The 25,323-nt window shown below is 34.6% G+C and overlaps 1 protein-coding gene across 3 annotated transcripts in view; it reads left to right on the forward strand.

The window, feature by feature from the left end:
* Nucleotides 1-25,323, forward strand: part of LOC135203233 (hemicentin-2-like) — a 423,654-nt gene that overhangs the window by 283,723 nt on the left and 114,608 nt on the right. For all 3 annotated transcript variants that reach the window (XM_064233007.1, XM_064233009.1, XM_064233008.1), the window contains 3 exons: nt 15,971-16,081; nt 18,510-18,713; nt 19,359-19,513. In XM_064233007.1, coding sequence (XP_064089077.1) covers nt 15,971-16,081; nt 18,510-18,713; nt 19,359-19,513 — 470 coding nt within the window. The remainder of the gene's footprint in view (nt 1-15,970; nt 16,082-18,509; nt 18,714-19,358; nt 19,514-25,323) is intronic.

Below are 25,323 nucleotides of genomic sequence, written 5' to 3' on the forward strand. Positions count from 1 at the left end.
CGAGAACGAAATCAGGACGGCAATGTCACTGTCCGTCGTGATTTCGTTCTCGTCCACTGGACAGTGGTTCGATCCCATGAGGGGACGAAATTATTATCAATTAAAAATTCCCCTTCTGTACATATATGAAAATATATCAATTCCGAGGTAGAGCGAATTAGATATTAAATGACATTTGTAGCTCTAATACACTTACGCATATATATATATATATATATATATATATATATATATATATATATATATGTATGTATATATAAAATACGCACACACATACGCATATATATATATATAAATATATATATATATATATATATATATAAATATATATATATATATATATATATATATATATATATATATATAATATATTTATATGTGTGTGTGTGTGTGTGTGTGTGCGTGTGTGTGTGTGTGTATAGCTGTATATTATAATGATATTAATCGATCGTTAGTGTATTATTTACACAGCTCAGTTCGGAGTCTCTACTTGTACGTATTGCATGTTGTTGGAATATCTGTCAGTGATGAGGGAGCTGATCACACCATTTCTGTTCATTTGGAGCAACTTCAGTAGGAATTTAGAATACAAACGCTGCGATTAGATGGATGGACTGATTGGGTATTGTAATCCGACGTCCACTATATCACCCAAATTACAAAAACAATTCTGATCAGTTTTCTGATCACCGTTCATACAGAACAATGTGATTTTAATTCCTGAATTAGACAAGACTATTCGAAGCCCCAGGATGATCAAGATCCAACTCATTAACTGTTGATCCCTATTGAGAAGATAACCAAAGCGCAACCTTCATTAAAATTTGCTTTATTGCATTTATACCCTAAAATACAATAGTAAAGAAGCACATTGAAGCTGCTGATGAGGTGATAGTTGAATGGATAGCCGACGTAAGGTGATTAGCAAGATATGCAATAGTTAATGTCATAATTAGGGAAGTTCCTCGTTGATTGAGTGGTTAACGTGCTCACCTACCGTTCCGATAGTCCCGAGTTCGTTTCTCAGTTCTGACAACTTGGAATCAAAGGAATTTGTTTCTCGTGATTAGAAATTGTTTTCTCCGTTTAATGTGGTTCAGATCCCACAATAAGCTGTAGGTCCCGTCGCTAGGTAACCAATTGGTTCCTAGCCACGTAAAAATATCTACTCCTTCGGGCCAGCCCTAGGAGAGCTGTTAATCAGGTCAGTGGTCTGGTTGAAGCAAGATGTACTTAAAATTTTTTTTTAATGATTATGAAGTGCTGAGCCAGAAACTGACTCCATAAATGGTAGATGTAGAAAATAGTAATTAAATTTAATAGAGAGAGAAAAAAAGGGACCAGATTCGTTACATGCATTTAGAAAATGTTAGAATCAATCGCCAATATAAGGAAGATTCTCAGAAAAGTGGAAACCAAGGGAAGAATCGCCTCAGAGATAAAATATGTTCACAAAAGTCGCCAAGCACTAGACAAATAAGAAGCGTTATGAAGGTAGAAGTAAAGACGAATGAAATCAAACTAAAATATTATAGGAAATGGAAAAAAATCAATTATAGATAATGAGGATAAAGAAAGTGAAATCAATAGAAAGAAAATGACATACATCAACGAGCCATCATGAAAATGCGTAAACTTTCAAGAATGCAGGGGAAAAAATATGGTAAACATGGTACTTGAATGGTTTCAAAATCAACGAAAATATTTTGACAATAAAATGTCATTAAAAAATAAAGTAATTTATAAAACTACAAGAATAGTTGGATAATGAAATAACATACAAAAAGAAAACGAATTCTGGTAGGGCCGTAGATACGGTGGTGGAAGTGCAATATCTATGAGAATCTATTGTGCGTAAACGAACAGGAGGGAAGGAAGGACATGAAGGCGCTGCACATAAAACACAAGAAAAAATACCCGAGAACGAATCAACTCCAGGACAGAAATGTAATACAGATCTGGCTTCGTATCAATGAGATGACCAACTCGGTTTGGGCTTTCTATTGTCTTTCCCGGGAAACCATAAAAGAGCGGCGTTCTTTTGTAGGGTTTCATCTCTCCCGCTAAATGCCGGTTAAAGCTGCCCGTTGTATTGTTTCATTAAAACGATGACAGTTTATTCTATTATTTGTTGTATGTGAATAAGAGAGCGCCAATTCCGGGAACTCGCTTTTACTAATGCATCCCTGACACGTTAGGTCCGGGGTGGCCAGAATTTAGGACTCTGGGATCTACTCCAGAGACTGGAACTCTTTTACCATCTACCATACTATATAATCATATAGTATTACGTGGGGGAAAAATTTCAAATGGCGCCATAGTACGTTAAAACATGAGTACAATTGCCCTACTTATATATATATATATATATATATATATATATATATATATATATATATATATATATGCGTATATATATATATATATATATATATAATATATATATATATATATCTATATATATATATATATATATATATATATATATATATACATATATATATATATATATATAATATATATATATATATATATATATATAATATATATATATATATATATATATATATATGTATATATATATATATATATATATATATACTATATATATATATATATCTATATATATATATATATATATCTAATATATATATATATATATATATGATTGTGATTTTGTTTGCTCATATAGGATCGTGGGGGGACGGCGATCGACCAAACCAGTAGCCGTGATCGACTGGTAGATCGCGATCGACTGTTTGGCCACCTCTGATGTAGGTCATGGACTGAGGCCATGAGCGACATCAATGCAACTGCTTCTAGGTAGATCATTTACATCCCGTGTTTGCTTCTCAGTCAAAAAATAAAAGAAAAAACGGGAAAAGATAAATGCAATTCAACTAAGAGCCGAGGGAGTTTTATTACCCTCCTTTGCATTTCAAATTTCATTCCTAACTCCGGGAAATTCGTCATTAAAAGCGGCGGAAGTTTGGGCGTTCACAGATCTTTTTTTTTTTATTTTGTTTCATCCTTTTGTTTTCGCTCTGCGGCTTCATAAGTTTCCGCTTCCCATCTCTGCATATGTATATTCCTCGGAGGAGAAATAAATTCACGGTAATGGGCCTTCATCCTTCATTTGCATCGAAAGTTTAAATTAGGAGACGCTTCTTGAACGTTTATTCCTTTCCAAGGGCATCACTTATTCATTTTCTTTTCCGAGCACATTGCCTTGTTTTCCGACAAACTTGCTACTGCTCTCCGGGAGCCCGTCATATTTTATTCACGAAGTCTTCCCGCTGCCGCACACCTGCGCCACCTGCCGGCAGATGCTTGCTTTCGGAAAACGTACGTCGGATGACTCTATATATATATATATATATATATATATATATATATATATATATATATATATATATATATATATATATATACTATATATATATATATATACTATATATATATATATATATAATATATATATATATATATATATATATATATATATATGATTATAATCACTTTAGCACGTGATTCATTTATCACACATATCCACAGGTGAAAAATAAGAGACAGGGTGTAGGTCCTGACCGGTTTCGGCTTTATTTTCAAGCCATTGACAAACGACTGATACATAGATTATTAATTCACGAGTATATATTACTACAAAGACAGTACTGACGAACATACACACAACTGTTTGAAACTGCAGATCCACCCACAGGCAGGTGTCAAGGTAGGAGTGGCTTTCAAAAATCATTAGGCTTAAATTTACAATAAATTCTCAAGGGATACTACCGCTTAGGTACAAGTCCACACCTGACAGGTGTCAGGGAGGCGGGGTTGAACATCTCATTACCACTACTGCCCCCTTTACTGTGTTTACAAATATAATAATCCTATTTTTCATATATCTCTACAGCCAACCTTAAAATTTAAACAGTTTACAAATTTCTTTTGATATTAAAGGATCAAGTTTATACATTCCTTGACTGATGTTCATATTATTGTTGTAACTTTCCAATGCATTATTAGAAACACACCAGCTTTTTTGCCCCTTCCCAGTTAATGGCATGATTGTTCTCACTAACATGTACAAATATACCACTATTTCCCTGTGCATATCTCACACATTGTTTATGTTGTTCTATTCTTTTTTCCAGTGCTTTCCCCGTTTGACCAATGTAAAAGTTGTCACAAGACTTACACGGGATTTTATATACACATCCTTTAGCATTGTCGGGGGAGTTCTTAATAAGTACCTGTTTCATTGTTTTATTGTTTTTAAAAACTACATTAACACCAAAATTCTTCAGGAGATGTGGGATATCTTTCATATTACTATTATAAGGTAGTACAAGCAAATTTTTGTTGTTGTAAGGTTCTTTTTGATTTTGATACATGGTCTTTTTTGCCGCTTTTAATGCATTGATTTAGTACATTATCTGGATATTTCAGTTTCTTGCCTATATTCTGAATCTTATCTATTTCCTCATCTATATATTCTGGGCTACATACCCGTAGTGCTCTTAAAAACATAGAAGCAAACACTGATCTTTTAACCTTATTGTTTTGTCCAGAATAGAAATGTACATAGGAAGAAATATTAGTAGGTTTTCTGTAAACACTATACTTAAACCCACTACTATTTCTCCGTATGAGGACATCCAAAAAGGGTAGGCATTCATCTTTTTCTATTTCCATAGTAAATTTAATTGATGGTACTAATTGATTTAACCTGGCAAAAAAGTTATTTACATCTTCATTCCCTGGCCATACACAAATTATGTCGTCAACATATCTAAACCAAGGTACATTGCGTGGAATTATATTATTTAAAATTTTCTTTTCAAAAAATTCCATATATAAATTACTTAGCACTGGGGACAGAGGGTTTCCCATTGCCATACCAAAATTTTGTGAGTAGAATTTTCCGTTGAATTCAAATTTACAGTCTTTAACACATAATTTTATTAGTTCAATTAAGGTGCTTTTAGAAAATGGAATATCCAGTTGTTTGTTTTCTAATAATTCCGATAAAAACTCCAACTTAGAAAAATATAGTGATTTAACTAGTGAAGATGTCAACATAATTAAGGGAGTGATTTATGGAAGCATGAAAAAGTCAGACACCACAAACGTACCCAAAAGATTTATGAATGCCATCAATGAACTGAAAAAAAGATAAAGATATACACATGACAAAAGCAGATAAATCAGGTGCCCTAGTAATTTTAAACAAAAATGAATACATAGAAAAAATGGAAAGTCTTTTGGGTGATAATAGCACTTATAAAGAATTAAATAAGAACCCGATAGAAAGTGTGAATAGTGGTTTTAATAAAAAAGTGAAAAATCTGTTAAAAGGCAACGAAAGTCTTATAAAGAAGGTGTGTGTGACCTCCCCATCGCTACCGTATATGTATGGTACGATAAAAACCCATAAAGCAAACTTCCCTGCCAGACCAATTATCAGCTCAGTGGGTTCCGCATCTTATAAATTAGCAAAATATTTAGTGGATATCCTTAACCCATTGGTAGGTAACATCTCTAATGCCAATATTAAGAATAATGTGGACCTGATAGATAAACTAAATAGTGTAAAAGTTAATAGTGAATCGAGACTGGTGAGCTTCGATGTAGTATCTCTATTCACAAAAGTGCCTATTGATGATTTATTGGAGTTTTTATCGGAATTATTAGAAAAACAAACAACTGGATATTCCATTTTCTAAAAGCACCTTAATTGAACTAATAAAATTATGTGTTAAAGACTGTAAATTTGAATTCAACGGAAAATTCTACTCACAAAATTTTGGTATGGCAATGGGAAAACCCTCTTGTCCCCAGTAAGCTAAGTAATTTTATATATGGTAATTTTTTGAAAAGCAAGAAAATTTTAAATAATATAATTTCCACGCAATGTACCTTGGTTTAGATATGTTGACGACATAATTTGTGTATGGCCAGGGAATGAAGATGTAAATAACTTTTTTGCCAGGTTAAATCAATTAGTACCATCAATTAAATTTACTATGGAATAGAAAAAGATGAATGCCTACCCTTTTTGGATGTCCTCATACGGAGGAATAGTAGTGGGTTTAAGTATAGTGTTTACAGAAAACCTATATATTTCTTCCTATGTACATTTCTATTCTAGACAAAACAATAAGGTTAAAAGATCAGTGTTTGCTTCTATGTTTTTAAGAGCACTACGGGTATGTAGCCCAGAATATATAGATGAGGAAATAGATAAGATTCAGAATATAGGCAAGAAACTGAAATATCCAGATAATGTACTAAACAATGCATTAAAAGCGGCAAAAAAGACCATGTATCAAAATCAAAAAGAACCTTACAACAACAAAAATTTGCTTGTACTACCTTATAATAGTAATATGAAAGATATCCCACATCTCCTGAAGAATTTTGGTGTTAATGTAGTTTTTAAAAACAATAAAACAATGAAACAGGTACTTATTAAGAACTCCCCCGACAATGCTAAAGGATGTGTATATAAAATCCCGTGTAAGTCTTGTGACAACTTTTACATTGGTCAAACGGGGAAAGCACTGGAAAAAAGAATAGAACAACATAAACAATGTGTGAGATATGCACAGGGAAATAGTGGTATATTTGTACATGTTAGTGAGAACAATCATGCCATTAACTGGGAAGGGGCAAAAAAGCTGGTGTGTTCTAATAATGCATTGGAAAGGAATATCATTGAATCTAGTTTTATAAAAGAAAGTTACAACAATAATATGAACATCAGTCAAGGAATGTATAAACTTGATCCTTTAATATCAAAAGAAATTTGTAAACTGTTTAAATTTAAGGTTGGCTGTAGAGATATATGAAAAATAGGATTATTATATTTGTAAACACAGTAAAGGGGGCAGTAGTGGTAATGAGATGTTCAACCCCGCCTCCCTGACACCTGTCAGGTGTGGACTTGTACCCTAAGCGGTAGTATCCCTTGAGAATTTATTGTAAATTTTAGCCTAATGATTTTTGAAAGCCACTCCTACCTTGACACCTGCCTGTGGGTGGATCTGCAGTTTCAAACTGTTGTGTGTATGTTCGTCAGTACTGTCTTTGTAGTATATATACTCGTGAATTCTAATACTATGTATCAGTCGTTTGTCAATGGCTTGAAAATAAAGCCGAAACCGGTCAGGACCTACACCCTGTCTCTTATTTTTCACCTGTGGTAATATGTCGTGCTATATATTATATATGTATATATATGTATATATGTGTATATATATATATTTCTAATATATATATATATATATATATATATATATATATATATATATGTAGTATGTATATATATATATATATATATATATATATATATATATATATATATATATATATATATATATATATATTCTCAGCAGGTAATTTGCTTTTCCTTCTGCTGCAGTTACAGGAAGTCGACTGTCATCAAGTGCTGCAAGGAAATAAAACGTTAAAAATACGCCCAAGTTTTCTGTACAGCGCATGATACTGCATGAGCTGAGGCTCATGAAAATTTCAGTCATGGCCCGGTGGTAGCATGTCCCATAGCGTTTTATTTAGCCTTAAATAGAATAAAAACTACTGAGGCGAGAGGTCTGCAATTTTGTATGTTTGATGATTGGAGGGAGGATGATCAATATGCCAAATTGCGCACCTCTACCTCAGAAGTTTTTAGGTCTGAGGTCGGACACAAAAAGTGCGGACACAAAAAGTTCGGACACAAAAAGTTCGGAGGACAAAGTCGTCACAATAGTTTCAAGCTCAATTTCATAAGCTCGGTGTCTTAATATCGGTTTCTGTGTTGCGCATCGTTGCCACTTTCCTCGTCACGTGTTTGTAAAGAAGAAGTTTTTGACTGAAATTTCCCAGCATAAATTTATACGTTCATTGTTTAAGCCTAAATGCCGGAATATATGACTGTCGTTTGAATTACCTTTGATGCCTTGATTTCTAAAGTTATTATGTCTTCCAAATTTAATCAGTATTTTTATATAAATATCTTAGTGTATGCTTATTCCTATTTGTATTTTACAGCTTTGAACGTGCGGTTTAGTCCTGAAACTTTGTGCTTTTGTTAATAAATAAACAAGGAAATATTGACAAGACTTCCGGTTATCCTTTACTTGTAAAAAAGACTACGCTCTAGGTATATATATATATATATATATATATATAATATATATATATATATATATATAATAATATCTATAATAATATATATATATATATATATATATATATATATATATATATATATGTATATATGTATATATGTGTGGGATGTGTGTGTGTGTATGATTTGAATGTGTGTGTGTTAGCGTGAGTGAGTTCTTAAATGTGTGTATTTCACTGTCTATGAGCAGCTAATATTAGTATGTTTCTTATTACGCCAATGTGCGCGTGAAGGAATGTTTTACGCTTACTTTGGTTGGCAAATTTGCCGAAAAACTTACATTGTATTCTTTGTTTTCTTCCTCTGAGCGAACTCTTGGAATTCGGTCCAAGTGGCCCATTAGAAATACTTGGAAGACCTGGATAAGTATTCTTGAAATTTCGTCATATTTCTCCGACAAAACAACTTTACTAACTGAGATCATGTCGAGAATAGACTTATGAAACAACAGAGAGAGAGAGAGAGAGAGAGAGAGAGAGAGAGGAGAGAGAGAGAGAGAGAGAGAGAATAAAGTCAAGTGTACGTACATCCCATATATATTTGCTCGATCAAATGTTTTATCCTGAAGTCCAATGATGCATACGTACATACGTACATACATACACACACACATACACATATATGTATAGTTTATATATATATGTGTATATATATATATATATATATATATATATATATATATATATATATATATATATTACTTAAATCCCCGGTAGGCGGTGAGTCTAACAGGGACTTTGAACAAGTACTTTCGTAGTATATAAATTTTCTATTTAAGAATGTAAAAATAAACTACGAAAGTGCTTGTTTCAAGTTCCAGTCTCTTTCATCTTCTACCGTGGATTTAAGGATATTCTTAAACATGTGTTCGTTCGTGTTACATGGATATATATATATATATATATATATATATATATATATATATATATATATATATATATATGTATGTATGTATGTATGTATATATTAGCCAAGGCCACAGAAAAAATAAAAGAAGGGGTACCGAGCGCTTTCGTGTTATTTCAACACATTTTCGAGGTACAATTGAGGTACATTGTACCTCGAAAATGTTTTGAAATAACACGAAAGCTCTCGGTGCTCCTTTTTTGCATCTTTTATTTTTCATGTGGCCTTGGCTAAAATATATGTCACGCGCTATTTAGTGACACATAAGCATATGTATGTATGTGTATATATATCTTACCATTACCATCATAAACGGTCTACTTTACCAAAGGATCAAACAGTTTCGTAAAACTAAAAAGAAAAATACAGTTTTGATGGAAAGACATAACAATCATCTTTTCATGATCCTTTGGAATTGTGAGATCTGAGGCACAGCCGCTATTCTTGGGATTCTCGGAATTGGAATGTGACCTTAATTTACTTATTCCTCCTACAAAAGAAAGAAGTGGAACATCATTTTCTCAAGAAGAAGAAGAAGAAGAAGAAGAAGAACTTGAGTGTAACACCAAGTTTGAAAAGAAATTTTTCTTCTTCTTCCTAATTATGACAGGATACCAGGTCTAAGAGCTTAGAAGAGCAAAAGGAAACTTTATGTTTTCCTTTTGAAGAAATTGATATATTTTCTTTTCTGTCTAATTCAAGAATAATAAGGCGCACGATAAATTCTCGCCAGAAAAAGAAGAGATTCCGTCTAACTTGACAGAAAAGACTATTTTACTTTTATATGTAGAACCAGAAGGGTCTAAGAACGCGTTCGATGAAAATATGTAATCTTGGTTCGAGATGTCAGTCTGTTTTTTCTTTATTCTGATCTTCGAAATTTTTTATTTATCATTGGTTTTATTCTATCTGCGATAGAATAAAACCAAAGTACCCTTTTTCCTTTGCTATTGACATTAAAACTACTGCACTACTATATATAAACAATTAATAAATGCGCTAAGTTTCTTCAGTGCAGTCAAGTTTTCTATACAGCGTATAATGCCGTATGAAACTCTCAGTCACGGCACATGAAACCTTCAGTCACAGTCCGGTGGTGGCCTGTGTTGTTGGCACCATAGTAGTGCCAGACTCTCTATCATGGCTAGCTTTAACCTTAAATAGAATAAAAACGATTGAGGCTAGCGGGCTGCAATTTAATTTTGATGCCTGGAGGGGTATTTTTTTTTATATGTATAAGCTGTTTTATGTGAGCTATGGCTAGGCAGGTGCTAGCAATTCTAGGTGGCCGAGCATCTGTTAAATAAAAGAGGCATTAATAATGTTTCAGATACCGTTGTAAGTGATCAACGTACCAATTTGCAGCCCTCTAGCCTCAGTAGTTATTAAGATCTGAGGACGGGCAGATAAAACCGTCTCAATCATTTTCTTTTACAGAAAAATAAAAAAAAAAGGGAACATAAAAGTTGAAAGTTCACTGCACAGAAATGCTGGACAATTAAATGTCTAGAACCGGAGCTTTGGAACTTTGTGCCGACCGCACGTTGCTTTATTATTTATATGATTTCTGTTCAGGCAATAGTAATTATCACTGGTCTCGTTATTGCAATAAAGGGTACTGATAATCATAATTCCTTACATTGCACAGTTATGGACTTCTCTTCCTCCTGTCGTTTTTCCAGATTCATATATATATCTTAAACGAGTTTTTAGGACCAAATGACACTCGTTTAAACAAAATTAAACAAACACGCAACTGCACCTACCTTGTTCGTTGCAGATCATTCTGGGCGTTAGCTAAAATGCAAACTGGGCTAATGAATCGCCGTAGATACAAAAATATACTTTTTATTCCCCAAATTAGCTAACATTAAAATGGAACAATTTTAAAACATTGAAGTGGAATTAAATGAATTAAGTTTGGCCCCCAAAAAACCGTAAAACTGTCATTTTCTTTTCCCGAACCAGGTTTAAGTAATTACACCCTTAAATCTCAGTGTCTGATTTAACCACACCATTCTTAATAGTCATATTGAACCTATCTGAAATAAAGAGACCATAATTATTACACCACTTCACACAAGAAAGATAATCAAAAGGAATCTGTACACACCACACTTCTCTTTCTCCCACTTCAAAGGTTAACTTTTTCAAAGTCTTGTCTTACATTACCTTATTCGATGGGCGTTCTCAAACCTCTTCCAGGTGTGTTCTGCACACTGTCACAAGTACTCAAAGAGTGTCCTCTCTTCTTCTCATTACCTATCATCAAGCCAATATATCATATGCTATGAACACACATGCAGACATACCTGCGGGGCGCCTAGAAACCATGGGTGCCGCATGTCCCAAGCATGTGATTTCCGAGGCGTTGCCGACCTCAGATTGCATTGGTCAGCATTCCTGGCTGTTTTTCATTTCAGCATTCTTCAATGAACCTAGCACTTGTCACTAAGCGGCCTGTCTCTAACCGGAAAGAGCTGAGATTAACAATTCATTACCGCCCCCTTTTTAAGATGTATATAAATCTTTCAAGAGGTGGGTTTATGCTTTTCAGTCAACCGAATTAGAGCATCGCATATCCAATCTAGAAGTCAGTAGAAGCTAAAACAACATGCTATGGTGATAAGGTTTAGTCTATTTCAGGTCTAGAAAATGGATATGAATTGGACAGATGTATGAATGAAGGGGCCTGAGTGGTTTAGCATAAATTCGATGAAATCTCGAAGTTAAGAGGTCATTGTGGGTGTTGCGAATGCATAGGTATCAAGTACAAGTGGTCTGTGAATCTATTTCGATATGTTTTTTTTGTTTTTTTGTTTGGTGGACATGGAACTCTTTTCTGAGTGTTATCAAGAGTAAATTAATCTCTAAGCATGGACACTAAGACAACGCCAGAGGAAAGGCTTTAGCCTTGAAGAATTAGATAAATCTTCAGCTACAGTTTATGATAAATTGCGTAATTTCTCAGTGATTATAATTAATTTGAATATCAAACTGTATTAGGTTAATAAAGTTTTTGTAATATTGTAATTACTGATGTTCATGACAATAAATTACTTAGCAATATGTTTCAGGTCGTTTTACAAACTATACGCACTCACCAGAAAATGCTAAATTTGAATATTGAGAGAATGTATTAATTATGTTCTCATTTTTGGAAGTTCTTATATTTCTTAGTATAGAATACAGATATTTGTTTTTCACAAAGTCGTAGCAGAGAGGCGCATCTCTTCCCGCTTCATGCATCAGTGCCATCTGTTGCATGAATTAGACAACTTTATTCTGCAAGTTTAATCAGCCGTTGACTCTGCTGTTGCACGTCATTTACATGTGAAATAGTCTCGCTGTAAGTGGTTATTATATTATAAGAGTAATAATGGCATAGTATATACTTGTTTTTAGTCTTCTGTAAAAGAAAAGTATCAAGATGGCTATTTATCTGTCCGTCCGCACTTTTCCGTCCGCCCTTAGATCTTAAAAACTAGCGATTCTAGAGAGCGGCAAATTAATATGCTGATCATCCACCCTCCAATCATCGAACATACCAAATTGCAGCGCTCTTGACTCAGTATTTTTTTTATTTTATGTAAGGTTAGTTTGCCGTGATCGTGCGTCTGACACAAGCCACCACTGGACCGTGGCTGAGATTTTCATACAGCATTATACGGTGGACAGAAAGCTCGATTACCCCAAAGAAACTTCGGCGCATTTTATATGTTTCTTTTGAAGATCAAATTATGGACAATATTGATACTACAAAGTCTCGATGAGAACATAAGTAATGTAAGTAAATTAAGTAAATTAAAAACAACAATTCGCCAAGAGGTCACTTGTCCAGAAAAAATGATATGGAAACATTAAGTCTCGCAAATAGTGTTATTTGTGTCTGCGTATCTGTTATTCTGTCTGAGGAATACAAAAAAAGGTGACAAATCCAGAAGTTTGTTTCTACCTTGGAGCCTAATGCACAAAACCCAATCGTATTATCTATCTATCTATCTATCTATCTATCTATCTATCTGTCTGTCCGTCTGTCTGTCTGTTTATCTGTCTATCACATATAACAGATTCCCGGTATCGAGAACATCTAAACTTCTTTTTTATTCTTTCTTTTAAAAGATTTGATTTATTTTCCACCACAGAATGTTTTTCTAAGTTTTCTTTTCTAATAATAGGTTGCCAGTCAGTCACTTGTTCACGAATGATTAGTTCTTGTTGCAAAAAGCAGACCTCGATCAAACCAAGCGTGAAACTGTGTGCAGGGAGGATCGCGATGATAGGTTCAAGGAGGCAATGGTGCTCAAAACGTATTGATGTGGGAAGAGCTATGCATAATTGACAGCAGCTCTTACATCATCCCTGGAATGTGCTTGTCTGCGGGTTTTCCAGGCCGTTGAGATTGAGGTCCTTGAGCAGAGAGAATCGACGTTCAGAAGAAGCCGTTAGTTATCATGGCTTCAAGGACAGCAGCCTGTAAATACGAAGAACATTATTAAATTCTCTTATTTTTTCAGGTCTATAACAAATAGCATCCTGTTCTAAACGAGTGTACAATTTCTTTGTGTGCGATTTTTGTATGACTACGCGTCAGCTGTTCACAGTCGCTTTTACTCATGAAAAGAGAGGTAAAAAGATAATGAGGCTATTTCTTTCAATGAATGTCAAGAAGGGGTTGGGGAAACGTAGGGCCTCCCTCTCTGGTTGGTATACATATCAAGGAGCGCGAAGGCGGCTGTCTGAGATAAAATACCAGGTACTTCATCACTCCCCTGAACTGTATCATTATCCGAATTCTGTTAATGGTTGTGACAAATACTTCTTTATTACTAAGCCTTTTCTGTAAGTAGTCGGTATTCTCCGAAAAATGTCTAGACAGTATCTTATTAAGCGAACATATATTACAAGTGTCTGAAGCTTTTAGTGAGAAAATATTTTCTTTTCAATTTGTATTCTGTGCTCGGATATGAGCTTACGCACGTGTGCTTAAACTAAATACACAAAATTTGTAGCTCTGAACTTCCATTCTCCGTACAGCTATGACCACATATCTCTTTCCCTTATAAAACTATAATCGCTTGTGTCCTTGTATGTGTAAACAGATTACCTATGCTCCAATAATCTTGAATGGTCTTTTTCTCGTAAATACCACGACAGCATTTATAGATATATCTCAATAAATGTTAAAAAAAACCCTCACAAATCTGGGCACGTTTACTGTCGAAAGGATCATTCTTTCAGACTTGTGAATCTTAAGGTTACAATTCAATTGCAACCTTGTATTCAATTGTTTATAGTGCATTATCGTGTAGACACATAATGCTTACTTATTGGAATTCTTGTGTTTTTTTTCTTAATGGATACACATCAAGGATGCACGCTACCACATACCTCTGTTTTCCTAAGATGTATTTGCTCAATAACCCTTTACAAGCATAGATATTCATCTAGAAAGTAGCATAGATCTGCTTGTATCTAAAGGGCTTCCCCAGATTTCCTTTTAAAATTTTCAGTAATTTCAGTTGTTTTTGACAACCCTACTCATCCCTATTTTGAACTCTTACTACCAGTCAACAAGAGTCTTTTAGTTCCGTTCAGATGTTATAAATGGTGGAAAACCTATAAGTAATCAATGAAATCTGATAAATTGCTCATATTCATATCAAATGGGCACTGAGAGGTTTTCCGACGCCCACTTCTCACCATTAAATCCGTAAAACTATTTTCCCATTTGCTGTTCATTACAGCATTACAATAACAAAATCTTCCGCCCCTACTTTGCCGTAACCTTACTAATGAATGTTGATATATATAAATCTATTATATATATATATATATATATATACTATATATATATATATATATATATATATATATATATATATATATATATATATATATATATATATACTTTAATTTTTTTTGTCACATCACCGATTTATTTACAATCATTACACAGTTACAAATGTACTTTAATATCCAATCCACACTCCGTCGGGAATATCACCGAAGGGGTATATAAGTGCTACATGGTCTGGCACCAATCCATTGATCACTTATAATTCCCTTTCGGTGATATTCCCTAAGTAGCGTCGTGAATTGGATATTGAACGACATTTGTAGCTTAATGACCATATACATATGAATTTATATATATGTATGTATGATATATATATATATATATATATATATATATATATATATATATATATATATATATATATATCATTTATATATGAATATGCATAAATATTTATACACACAGACACACTCACGTATATCATAATATAAACATATTATTATATATATTATAATATATAATATATATATATATAATATATTATAATATTATTTTATATATATATATATATCATACATATTAATATATTATAATATATTATATATATATATAATATATATATATATATATGTTTATACAACTGTATATAATATTATTATATATATTATATATATATATATATATATAATATATATATATTCTATATATATATATATATAATTTATATAGGTGTGTGAGTGTGTGTGTGTGCGGTTAAGTGTGGGCATATGAAACGTTTAATTTCATGGCCGAAGGATTTTTTTGCTCGGTCGGTTTATTCTTCATACAGCAGGTAAAAGGTTAATGTGGCTGTGACGGCTGTCTTGGTTTTTTTTCTCAGAAGCCAAGCTCAGCTAATGTACATTTCTCTCTCTCTCTCTCTCTCTCTCTCTCTCTCTCTCTCTACATACCCTAGCACTTTTTCATTATATGTTTAGAATATATTTGCACCATTTCAATGTATTATTTTTCTGATTAGATGTTGATTATCAATGAGAATCATGAACATGAATTTTCTCTCCTTTCAGAACCTCCAGAAAAACTCGCTATTTATGACAGCAGAGGAACGCTAGTTAGCAAATCCATTGGTCCTATCAACGAGGGATCACCGTTGTCTTTGTCCTGTATCGTAACGGGAGGTAAGAAGAAATGACCGAAAAAGTGACTGTTCTTGTTTAGCTAATCGGAGAAATACATTATATTTATGTTTGGGTGTTTGTCCTGAGAAGTTAGCGACCAGATCGCTGAAGCACAATTTATAAATGGGTAGTATATATTATACAAGGGATGTGGATAATGTTCAAAGCTTTTAGTTATTGCAGGTTTTTCTTAACATACCTACAATGCTTGCACATATGGAATAGGTTCAATAACTTTCAGAAACTGCAACAAAAATTCGTTCTGTGATCTGCTTCAGGCATTTGATAAAGCAATTTAGGTATGATCAAAGCCAGTTTCGATCCCAGTTCTTTGCCTTAAGATTTCCTGGCCCCTTTATTTCTGTGTAACCATAGAATACTTAGTGTGATGAGTGTCCCAATGGTTTAATCTTTGCTGAATAGGAGGTATGTCGATGACAAGGTACCTAATAAGTTTGTTGAGATACGGGTGGCATACTAGACTGCCTTACCCAACATTTGTTAACTGTAACCCGTCACACATTACGTGACGAGATTTATGAATGAATTAATATTCGACAATGACAGTTGTTGGAGCAAGACGCTAGTATAACCAGTGTTGTAAATTTATCTTCTAAGGAATCAAATGAGCACCATAACATTTAATGAGGTTGATGCATCTCAAAGTTTGAGCAAGCCTGTGCAACAATTTCCATTTGTGCGTCCTTCACTCTACTTTAAAAGCTTGGCCATGTGTTATAAGAAAAGCTCTTTCATCATAGGAATAATTCACGGTGAGACGAAATTTACGGATCAAAGGCTGTTAGGGTTAAAGGAGCCATTCAGGTAAAATCACTAACTGATATCTCCGATAAAGCTGATTGCATTACAAAAACGGAAGAATTGTTGCAAGCCATCTACAGTCATTGGAGATGAACCTTAATGACGAAGTCATTAAATCGTTTATTAGCAAACTAAAAAGAGGATTTAAACACAAAATGCCCTTACTTATACGTTTCCGATGAAATTCCTTATTTACAAAGTATATATCATTTGTTACCAACTCTAGATTATTTATTGAATTGGCTCACTTAAGCTTCATCATCAATTCAGGGTATGGTCACATACCCTCAAATGAAGAGTTTGATTGACATTGATGAGAAATGTAAAGATGTTCGTATTCACTCAAATGCATAATTAATTCGTTTGATGTGTGCTTGCCTTTGCAAATTCCTCGTTTTCCCAGATTTTTCATAAACAAAAGAACATGCTCAGCACGAGAGCCAGAGAAACTTATCATCCTAAAGCTCTGTTAATAACTGCAAATTTTCGCTTGATTTTGGAATTTTTCGTTCAGAGTTTTGGCATAACCATCGCTTGTCTATTATTCCCGCTTCTATTCAACATTTGTATGTGTCTTTTTCTTCCATGGAACGTTTGCTTTGAAAAACTGCTGCTATTAGGTTGAATTATTTTCAATTGTAGGCAACATTTAGTCTATCTTTCCAGTAAATGTTTGTGTGAATCTCATTTTATTGGACGAAGTACTTGTGTTGTTATTAAGTTTTAAATACAGTAGAGAAACTTTGAAGTGTCTTCCGCTCCTTCCGTTACTGATTGTTAGAGGAATATTTAGTCCAAGGAAAGCCAATTAATGATTTGTCACAGGTACGATATTATTCTTACCATAGTCTTCAAAAGGAATAGTAAATTTTCTCTTTATCATATCAGTGGGCATTGATTTCAGTAGTTTAAAATATTTAGATGAAGAATTCGAGAAAATCCGGCGGAATAAGAATTAAAGTATTATTCTGGGTAAGATTCTACGAAATAACGAAAAAGACGATTTTCAGAATTCTTGATAAAGTAGCAACCAGTAGTATTTATAACCAGTGGCTTCCATATTTCATTGTCAGAGCTCGTAGTTTAAAATGAGGTTTCATTTATGAAACGAATTATGACTGTAAATGATCGTACATCATTTTACTTTGATAAAGCGCACGAAGATGTTGCAACGAAATTGGAACAGGGAACTTTAATGCACTGTTTATCCACGTTCAAGATTATGCATTTATTAGTAATTGTTCAGACGCCGCCGTTGTATCTAGATAAAATTAGTCAAATGGAACATCTTTGATGCTTCAGTAACTCACTGGACAAAATGGAATTATTTAAACATCTCCTGAAAGTAATTAACTATAAGGCCTGTGTGTATGTGAATGTCGATTTCATGTGTGTGAGTGTATGTTTATGCTTTGCACATATATATGTGATCTCACACTTAATAGATTCTCTTATACTGGACGTGTTTCAGAGAGAATGAAAGAAAATGCCCCTGTTTACTTTTTACCCGTAACTCATTTCATAAGTCCCACTCAGATATGGCGAGCCATGAAGAGAGAGGCATCAGACAGACTTTAATGTTTGCCTTGCTGTCCTGTTTCCCCAGGTCGCCCTCAGCCATCGGCGAGTTGGTGGTCGGGCAGGAATCTGGTGGAGAAGAAGTCCGAAGTCACGCCGAAGGGCCACATCAAGTCGGAGCTACGAATCACTGAGGTGACTCGAGCCTACCATCAAAGAAAGTTTTTCTGCCAAGCACAAAATAACAACCAACAAAAGCCTTTAGTGCAAGAAGTCACCTTAGATATGAATCGTAAGTATGAGCCTGTTTGATGTATTGTTTGGTTACTTTCCACTGTTTGTTGTCGTTCACTTGTTATTTTCATGTTTTGCTTGGTTACTTTCCACTGTTTGTCTCTCTGTTGTCGTTCACTTGTTATTCTCTTTTCTCTGGTTCTTCCTTGTTCAAGCGAAGGCATTCTGATATGCAGATCCTTGCTTTGCAAGTTTGTGGCCTTTTAGGCTTTTCCCATATTAGCATTTGCTCATTTTTCACAAAACTATTAATTTGAATAGGTCGCTTTGTTTTCATATAATTAGTTAAATCTTACATATTTTGTTAAAAAGACAATAAATACTGTTCTCGTATTTTAAGGTACATATAAAACTTTGTTTTATTATTTGAAAACTACCGCCAAAGGCAAGAAAAATTCAGATCTTTTCCATTTGAAGGTTTTTCCATATAAAACGTAAGGGTTTCAGAATTTTTCCCTATTTTAGCTGAAATAAAATCATTCTGGCAAACTCAAAGGAACAGAAAACACTTTGTGTTCTCCGGAAGAAAATGGTGAGATTTCAAATTCTAAATTGAGGCAAAACGGAGACTTTGCAGTTTTAATCGAAGTAATGAATCACTGGCTTCTGCTTTACTGTAACATCATTCTGCTTATTTTTCCAGTTCGTCCTCTAAGCGTCCGGATCAAAATTCCCGAGGACCCCCTGCTGGCGGGAAGGCAGTATTCGTTTACCTGCGAGAGCCAGGGATCCAAGCCATCAGCGTCGATCACCTGGTTCCAAGACGCGGAACAGATTGATGCCATGAGGACGCTCACGGTGAGTAACACAAACAACGTCGGCGACCTCACAGGGATGAGGATTTTCGACCTTAGGGTTCCCTCATTGCATTTTGATGGGATATTTCTTTAAATTTCGTATATAACTTTCTTGGCCCATTAACTTCTCGGTTCCCTGATGTTTTTGGAAACTCTTCCAACTGGAGCTTTAAAATGCGAGCTAATGGTGAAGCATACAGGTAAAAAAATACAACGGCAAAAGGTGCCTGTAATTTCAAGTGTGGTATAAGGAAGAAAGAGATGGCAAATAGGAGTAAGACAAGATTGTTGCTATGCGACCCCTCGACTGTAATAGAGACAGAGGATTTGCAGGAGGAAAGTGTTGAAGATGAAGAAGATAAGAATGAGAAATGATATGGCAACATCTCGTTATCTCGTTCATTAAATTTCGATCAATGAAACTAGGTTTGATGGTATTCAGAGATGTCTCTAAAGTGCTGCCACTATCTCTGAGCACATCACAGAAAAACACAACAGTTCATAAGACACTCAGGTGTAAAATAATGTATTTTTAAACCACGATTACAATAAATTTTAAGTAAATCGTATTCATGCAAGTGAGTCACGCTTCACTGTTTTTGTTAATTAATGAATGAGAGGACAAGAATGTTTCCAAGCGACAATACGCTAAGATAACTAGAACGAGACTAAGATAATCCAATGTTTATGACTGACCTAGAGAAAAAACACTACTGGTTCTAGTAAAAGGAGAAGCCAATATTGATTTTAGTTTTCTGTAAAGAAAACTTTTGTCTGACCGTCCGCATTTTCTGTCCGCCCTCAGATCTTAAAAAACTACTGAACCTAGAAGGCTGCATATTGGTAGGTTGATCATCCACCCTGTAATCATGAAATTTACGAAGTTGCAGCCTTCTAGCCTAAGCAGTTTTTATTTGATTTAAGGTTAATGTTAGCCATGATCTTGCGTCCGGCACCGCTATGGGTGTCAACAACACAGACCGCCACCGGGCTGTGGCGGAGAAAGTTTCATGGGCCATGGCTGAGAGTTTATACAGCATTATATGCTGTACAGAAAACTTGATTGCGCAGCTTTTTTTATTTTTGTTTTTTGTTTTTTGTTTTTGTTTAATCTACAGGCAAGTCAGATTGGCAGCCAGAAACAGAAGTGGGCTGGGGAAAGAGCGACAGTCAATCCTAAATGAAGATGGAGTATAGATGTTTTTTGTATGATGGACTCTGTTGTAACAGTGGGGAGAAAGGAGGAACAGATTTGTAACCATTGGCTGTAGAAGGGATGAAATAATGACGCGAATGCAATCAAAACGTTATTCATTTTCACAGAATAATTATGGAAAAATAAAAAGAATATGAAGAAGTAAAAAAAAAAGAATCTTTTATTAAATTGCACTAAAAAGGAAAAAAATAAGTCATTCGAGAAATATTAGGATTTTCCTACATTTAATCATGCCTGGAAAAATGAAAGCCTGGTCGCCAAACATGGAAGGAAATGCGACAAGAAAAGAAATATCCCTTCTCATCTCTTGTAGCATTTTCTTAAATGTTTAGCTCCCACGCTTTCATTTTTTTAGGTATGATTAATTGTAAGAAAATCTCGGTGTTTAAAAAAATTGATTTTCCACTTTTTAGTCCATTTTAATAAAAGGTTATGTAAAAAGATTTTATTTTTTTATTTCATGCTTTTTAGTCTTGCGAGAAATTGTAACAGATTTATGATTGTAGCCAACGAAAATGTTTCCTGTCGAGCCAAGAAGGTTGTTTACCGAGTCAACGAGCTTGTGAAAAATCCGAAGAGTTTCATATAAATCCCCAGATACTGGGAGAGGTCACTTTAGGGTCACTAAAGGTCACTGCTGACCTACTGATCGTGTAAAGTTTAATTGTGCCCTGGATTGAGTAACCATACAAAATTTTAAGTCCATCGGACGATGAGATCAGGTCGAAAACCTGGGAGAGGTTACTGTAGGGTTACTGGAGGTCACTGCTGACCTATTAATCATGTAATGTTGTATTGCCCCCGGGATTGAGTAACTATGCAAAATTTCAAGTTCAGCTGACGAAGGGAATAGGTCGAAAATTGAGTTACAAGATTTGACCAAGACAAACAAACAAAAGCAAGCCAAATAAAAGCTTTTGATAAGGTCCGACATATTTTGTGAGGCAAACTAAAGGAGACACAATTTTATGTTACTTTAATGAGGCAGTGCCTTAAGTAAAGTATATATAATTTTACAAAACCAAAATTATTAATTAGAAGATATCCATGGGTGAACATGAAAAAGGAGAATGCCTCTCAAATGAAGAATGCGTTAATAGTGACATCAGAAGAAGGACAGTGTCGTTTTCAAGAACATGAAATATATGGAAGAGGCATGAACTGATAGGTATAACAAAAGCTGAAGTAGATCTGAATGAAGGCATGAATAAACTCACGGATCTAGAAGTGGGATCAGTGATAAAGAAACATAGTAGATGAAAGCACCTGGCTCTGATGGAATCTCTGCAGAGATGATGTGAGCTCAAACTAAAATGACAACTGCTTGACAGAATTTGTAATGAGAGAAAGGAACATGATGATTGGGATGTGGATTTGTTGAAAATGTTCAGTATGCTTATTCTGAAAAAGCTAGAGAAAGAATTAATGATATGCTTAGAGATAAGCAAGGTCGTTCAAGAAAAGGCATGTGGTACACATTTCAAATATCTGTGCTAAGCCGTATTTTGCTTCAGTATATGGAATTTGAAGTTCTGTTCTGATAACTTTTGTTATTTTATTACAAAAGATCTCTCGTCAATATGATATTTCCGTTAAATATGTATAACCAATAAAATGATCCGTGAAAAATGTAAATGAAAAGATAATGGTAATCAAATCTCGTCAAGTAAATTAGCAGTAAATTACTATTCTTTTGGTAAGCTTTAGAATTCCCCTTCTGCTCCGCAGTTCGGCTCCATTCTTTCATCTTTTTCCTATTTTCTTATGTGTAATGGGTACTCAGCGAAAAATGGTCAGTGCTTTTGTGGCTCAACAGGCAATTGCTCATAAAAAGCACTAGTTATTATTTTTAAATTAATTCCCTGACTTACATTTGAATTTATCATACACACACACATATATATATATATATATATATATATATATATATATATATATATATATATATATATATATATATATATATATATATATATATATGCATACATACAGGGTGTTTCGAAATTAGAGGGCCCCCCTCTACGGCATAAACTAAAATTGAAATGGACAAAAACAAAAGTAATTCAGAACAGGTATTTATTTAAGTTTCTCTCTGAGTATTTCATATTTTGTGTTGCCTCCATCTGCCTGTACCACAGCCTGCATTCTTGAAGGGTATGATTTAAGCAAATTGCAAAAAAGCTGAGACCCAAACTCCATTTCCCTGAGCACTTCGGTCACCTCTCTTCACAGGTCGTTGAGGCTTGTTATACCATCATAGTTCACTGTGCGCGCTTCAACACAATCCTTTAAGATACTACCAATGTTTTCACACACATTAAGGTCAGTGGAGCTACCTGGAAATTCCCTTGACGAGAAGAAATCGATACCACTGTTTTGAAGCAGCTCCTGTGTCTGAAGAGCCTTGAAACATGGTGTCTTATCATGCAAAAATGTGACTTCTTCAATAGATAACACGTTTTCAGGATCTTTGAGGAAAGGAAATACTCCACCAGTAAGTCTCTGAAGTATTCGCCATTCCATGATTGTCCCTTTTCTTCGATGATCCACATTAACTGTTTGGCTGTGAAATATTCAGGAAATTTCACAACTTGGTGATAGCACACGTCATCGCTGATATCATCCAACTTTGCACCCCAAATGATGTCATTTTTATGATTTGGCTTCCTGACTGTAAAGGAAGAATTCATCTGATGCAGCAGCATGGAGAAATTCAGCTTCATCCCAATCTTTAAGAAATAAACCACAAAACCATGCACGGTCTTCTCTCTGTTGCTGAGGGATGTTGGGTTTGCTGATAACATGAAATGGCTTGATACCAGATTTTTTCAACTCACTGTATACAGCATGTCTTTTGACTCTTGAAAAAGGACTTCCAAGATTCTCACTCTTCGCGATGACAGTCATATGGATTTTTATTCCAGTTTCTTTTAACAAAGGATTCATCTCTTTTAATGAATTTAGCTATCCAGGAACATGGAATGAAGGATGCGCCAGCATCCCTGGCCTCTCTGAAGGTTATAGCCCGGATTCGGTCAATACATCTGATTTCCTCCGAGTCATTAGCCATGGCTGTGTCTAACTCCATCACTCAGTCTGAAAATACAAGAAATGTAAAATAAAAAATAGCTTAATAGAAAGTTAAGATAATGTACTTGGAGGAAGGATATGGCAGAAAACTTCATAGCTTTCCATTTGTTCTGTGGAGGGGGCCTTTAATTTCGAAACACCTGGTATATAAGTGTGCATATATATATAAATTAATGTCTGTGCATGGGTGCATGTGTGCATGTCCCAGCATATCTCGAACAACTTCAACCAAACTTGGTATATATATGACTTTGATTTGGAAAAGAATACTGAGAGGGTAGGACATCACTGGCACCAAAGGGGGTTGGTGTGGGAGGGGGCTGAAATGTAAAAATAACCAAAAATGACAGATATTAGTGTCTAATCCATAGTTTTTGGGGTCATTGAAGTGAATAGTGGCATTCCTAACGCCCTTCAAGTCTAAGAGCAGCCCTGATAGGAAGGAGGGGGGAGGATGAGAATGGGTGGGAGGGGGCTAACATGTAAAAATAACAGAAAATGACAGATATTAGTGTTTAATCCTTAGCTTTTGAGGTCGCTGAGATGAATAATGACACTGCTGATGCCCCTTAAGTCTAAGTTCAGCCCTGATAGGAAGGAGTGGTGAAAATGGGTAGGAGGGAGGGTGACATAGAAAAATAACCAAAAATGACAGATAGTTTCTAATCCATAGTTGTCAAGGTCGCTGAGATGAACAGTGACACTCCTGATACCGTTTATGTCCAAGTTCAGCCTCAATAGGAAGTGGGGTGAGAAGGTATGGGAAGGTGGCGACATGTAAAAATTTCTGCTTCCTATTGGTATTAGTGTCTAATCCATAGTTTTTGGGGGAAGTTGAGATAACTAGGGACATTCTTGATGCCCTTTAAGTCCAAGTCCAGCCCCGATAGTAGGTGGGCATCGGTGAGAAGTGGTGAAAAATAAAGTGCAAAAAAATGACAGATATTAGTGTATGATCCATAGTTTTCGAGGTCACTGGGATGAACAGAGACATTCCCAATGTCCTTCAAGTCCAAGTTCATCCCTGATAGGAATGATGGGTGAGAAGTGTGAAATATAAAATATCAAAAATGCTTGGGCAATGTAACTGAAGGAGCTATCTTAACAGGAAAGGAGAGTGAGAGGGAGAAAATAAACTGAGAGTGAGAGTAGAGGGGGTCTTGCGAAGAGAGAGAGAGAGAGAGAGAGATAGAGAGAGAGAGAGGAGGAAGTTTATAGGTTGTCAAACAGATTATACACATATGTATAAATATATTTAATATATATATTATATATTTATATGTATATTATATATTATATATATATATATATATATATATATATATATATATATATACACTTATATAAATTACGAAACATTGGAGGAAGTCTCGTGAGTGCTTGCTCCAAACCAGAGTAAGGGAATTCTAATCTCCCTGCACAATATGGAAATGCGGTTGATTAAATCTCATTGTTGCAAAGACTCCATAATTTACATCTCGAGAAGGGAATTTTTGGAATATCTG

The sequence above is a fragment of the Macrobrachium nipponense genome, chromosome 33 (genome assembly GCF_015104395.2).
Source record: "Macrobrachium nipponense isolate FS-2020 chromosome 33, ASM1510439v2, whole genome shotgun sequence".
Classification (NCBI taxonomy): Eukaryota; Metazoa; Arthropoda; class Malacostraca; order Decapoda; family Palaemonidae; genus Macrobrachium; species Macrobrachium nipponense.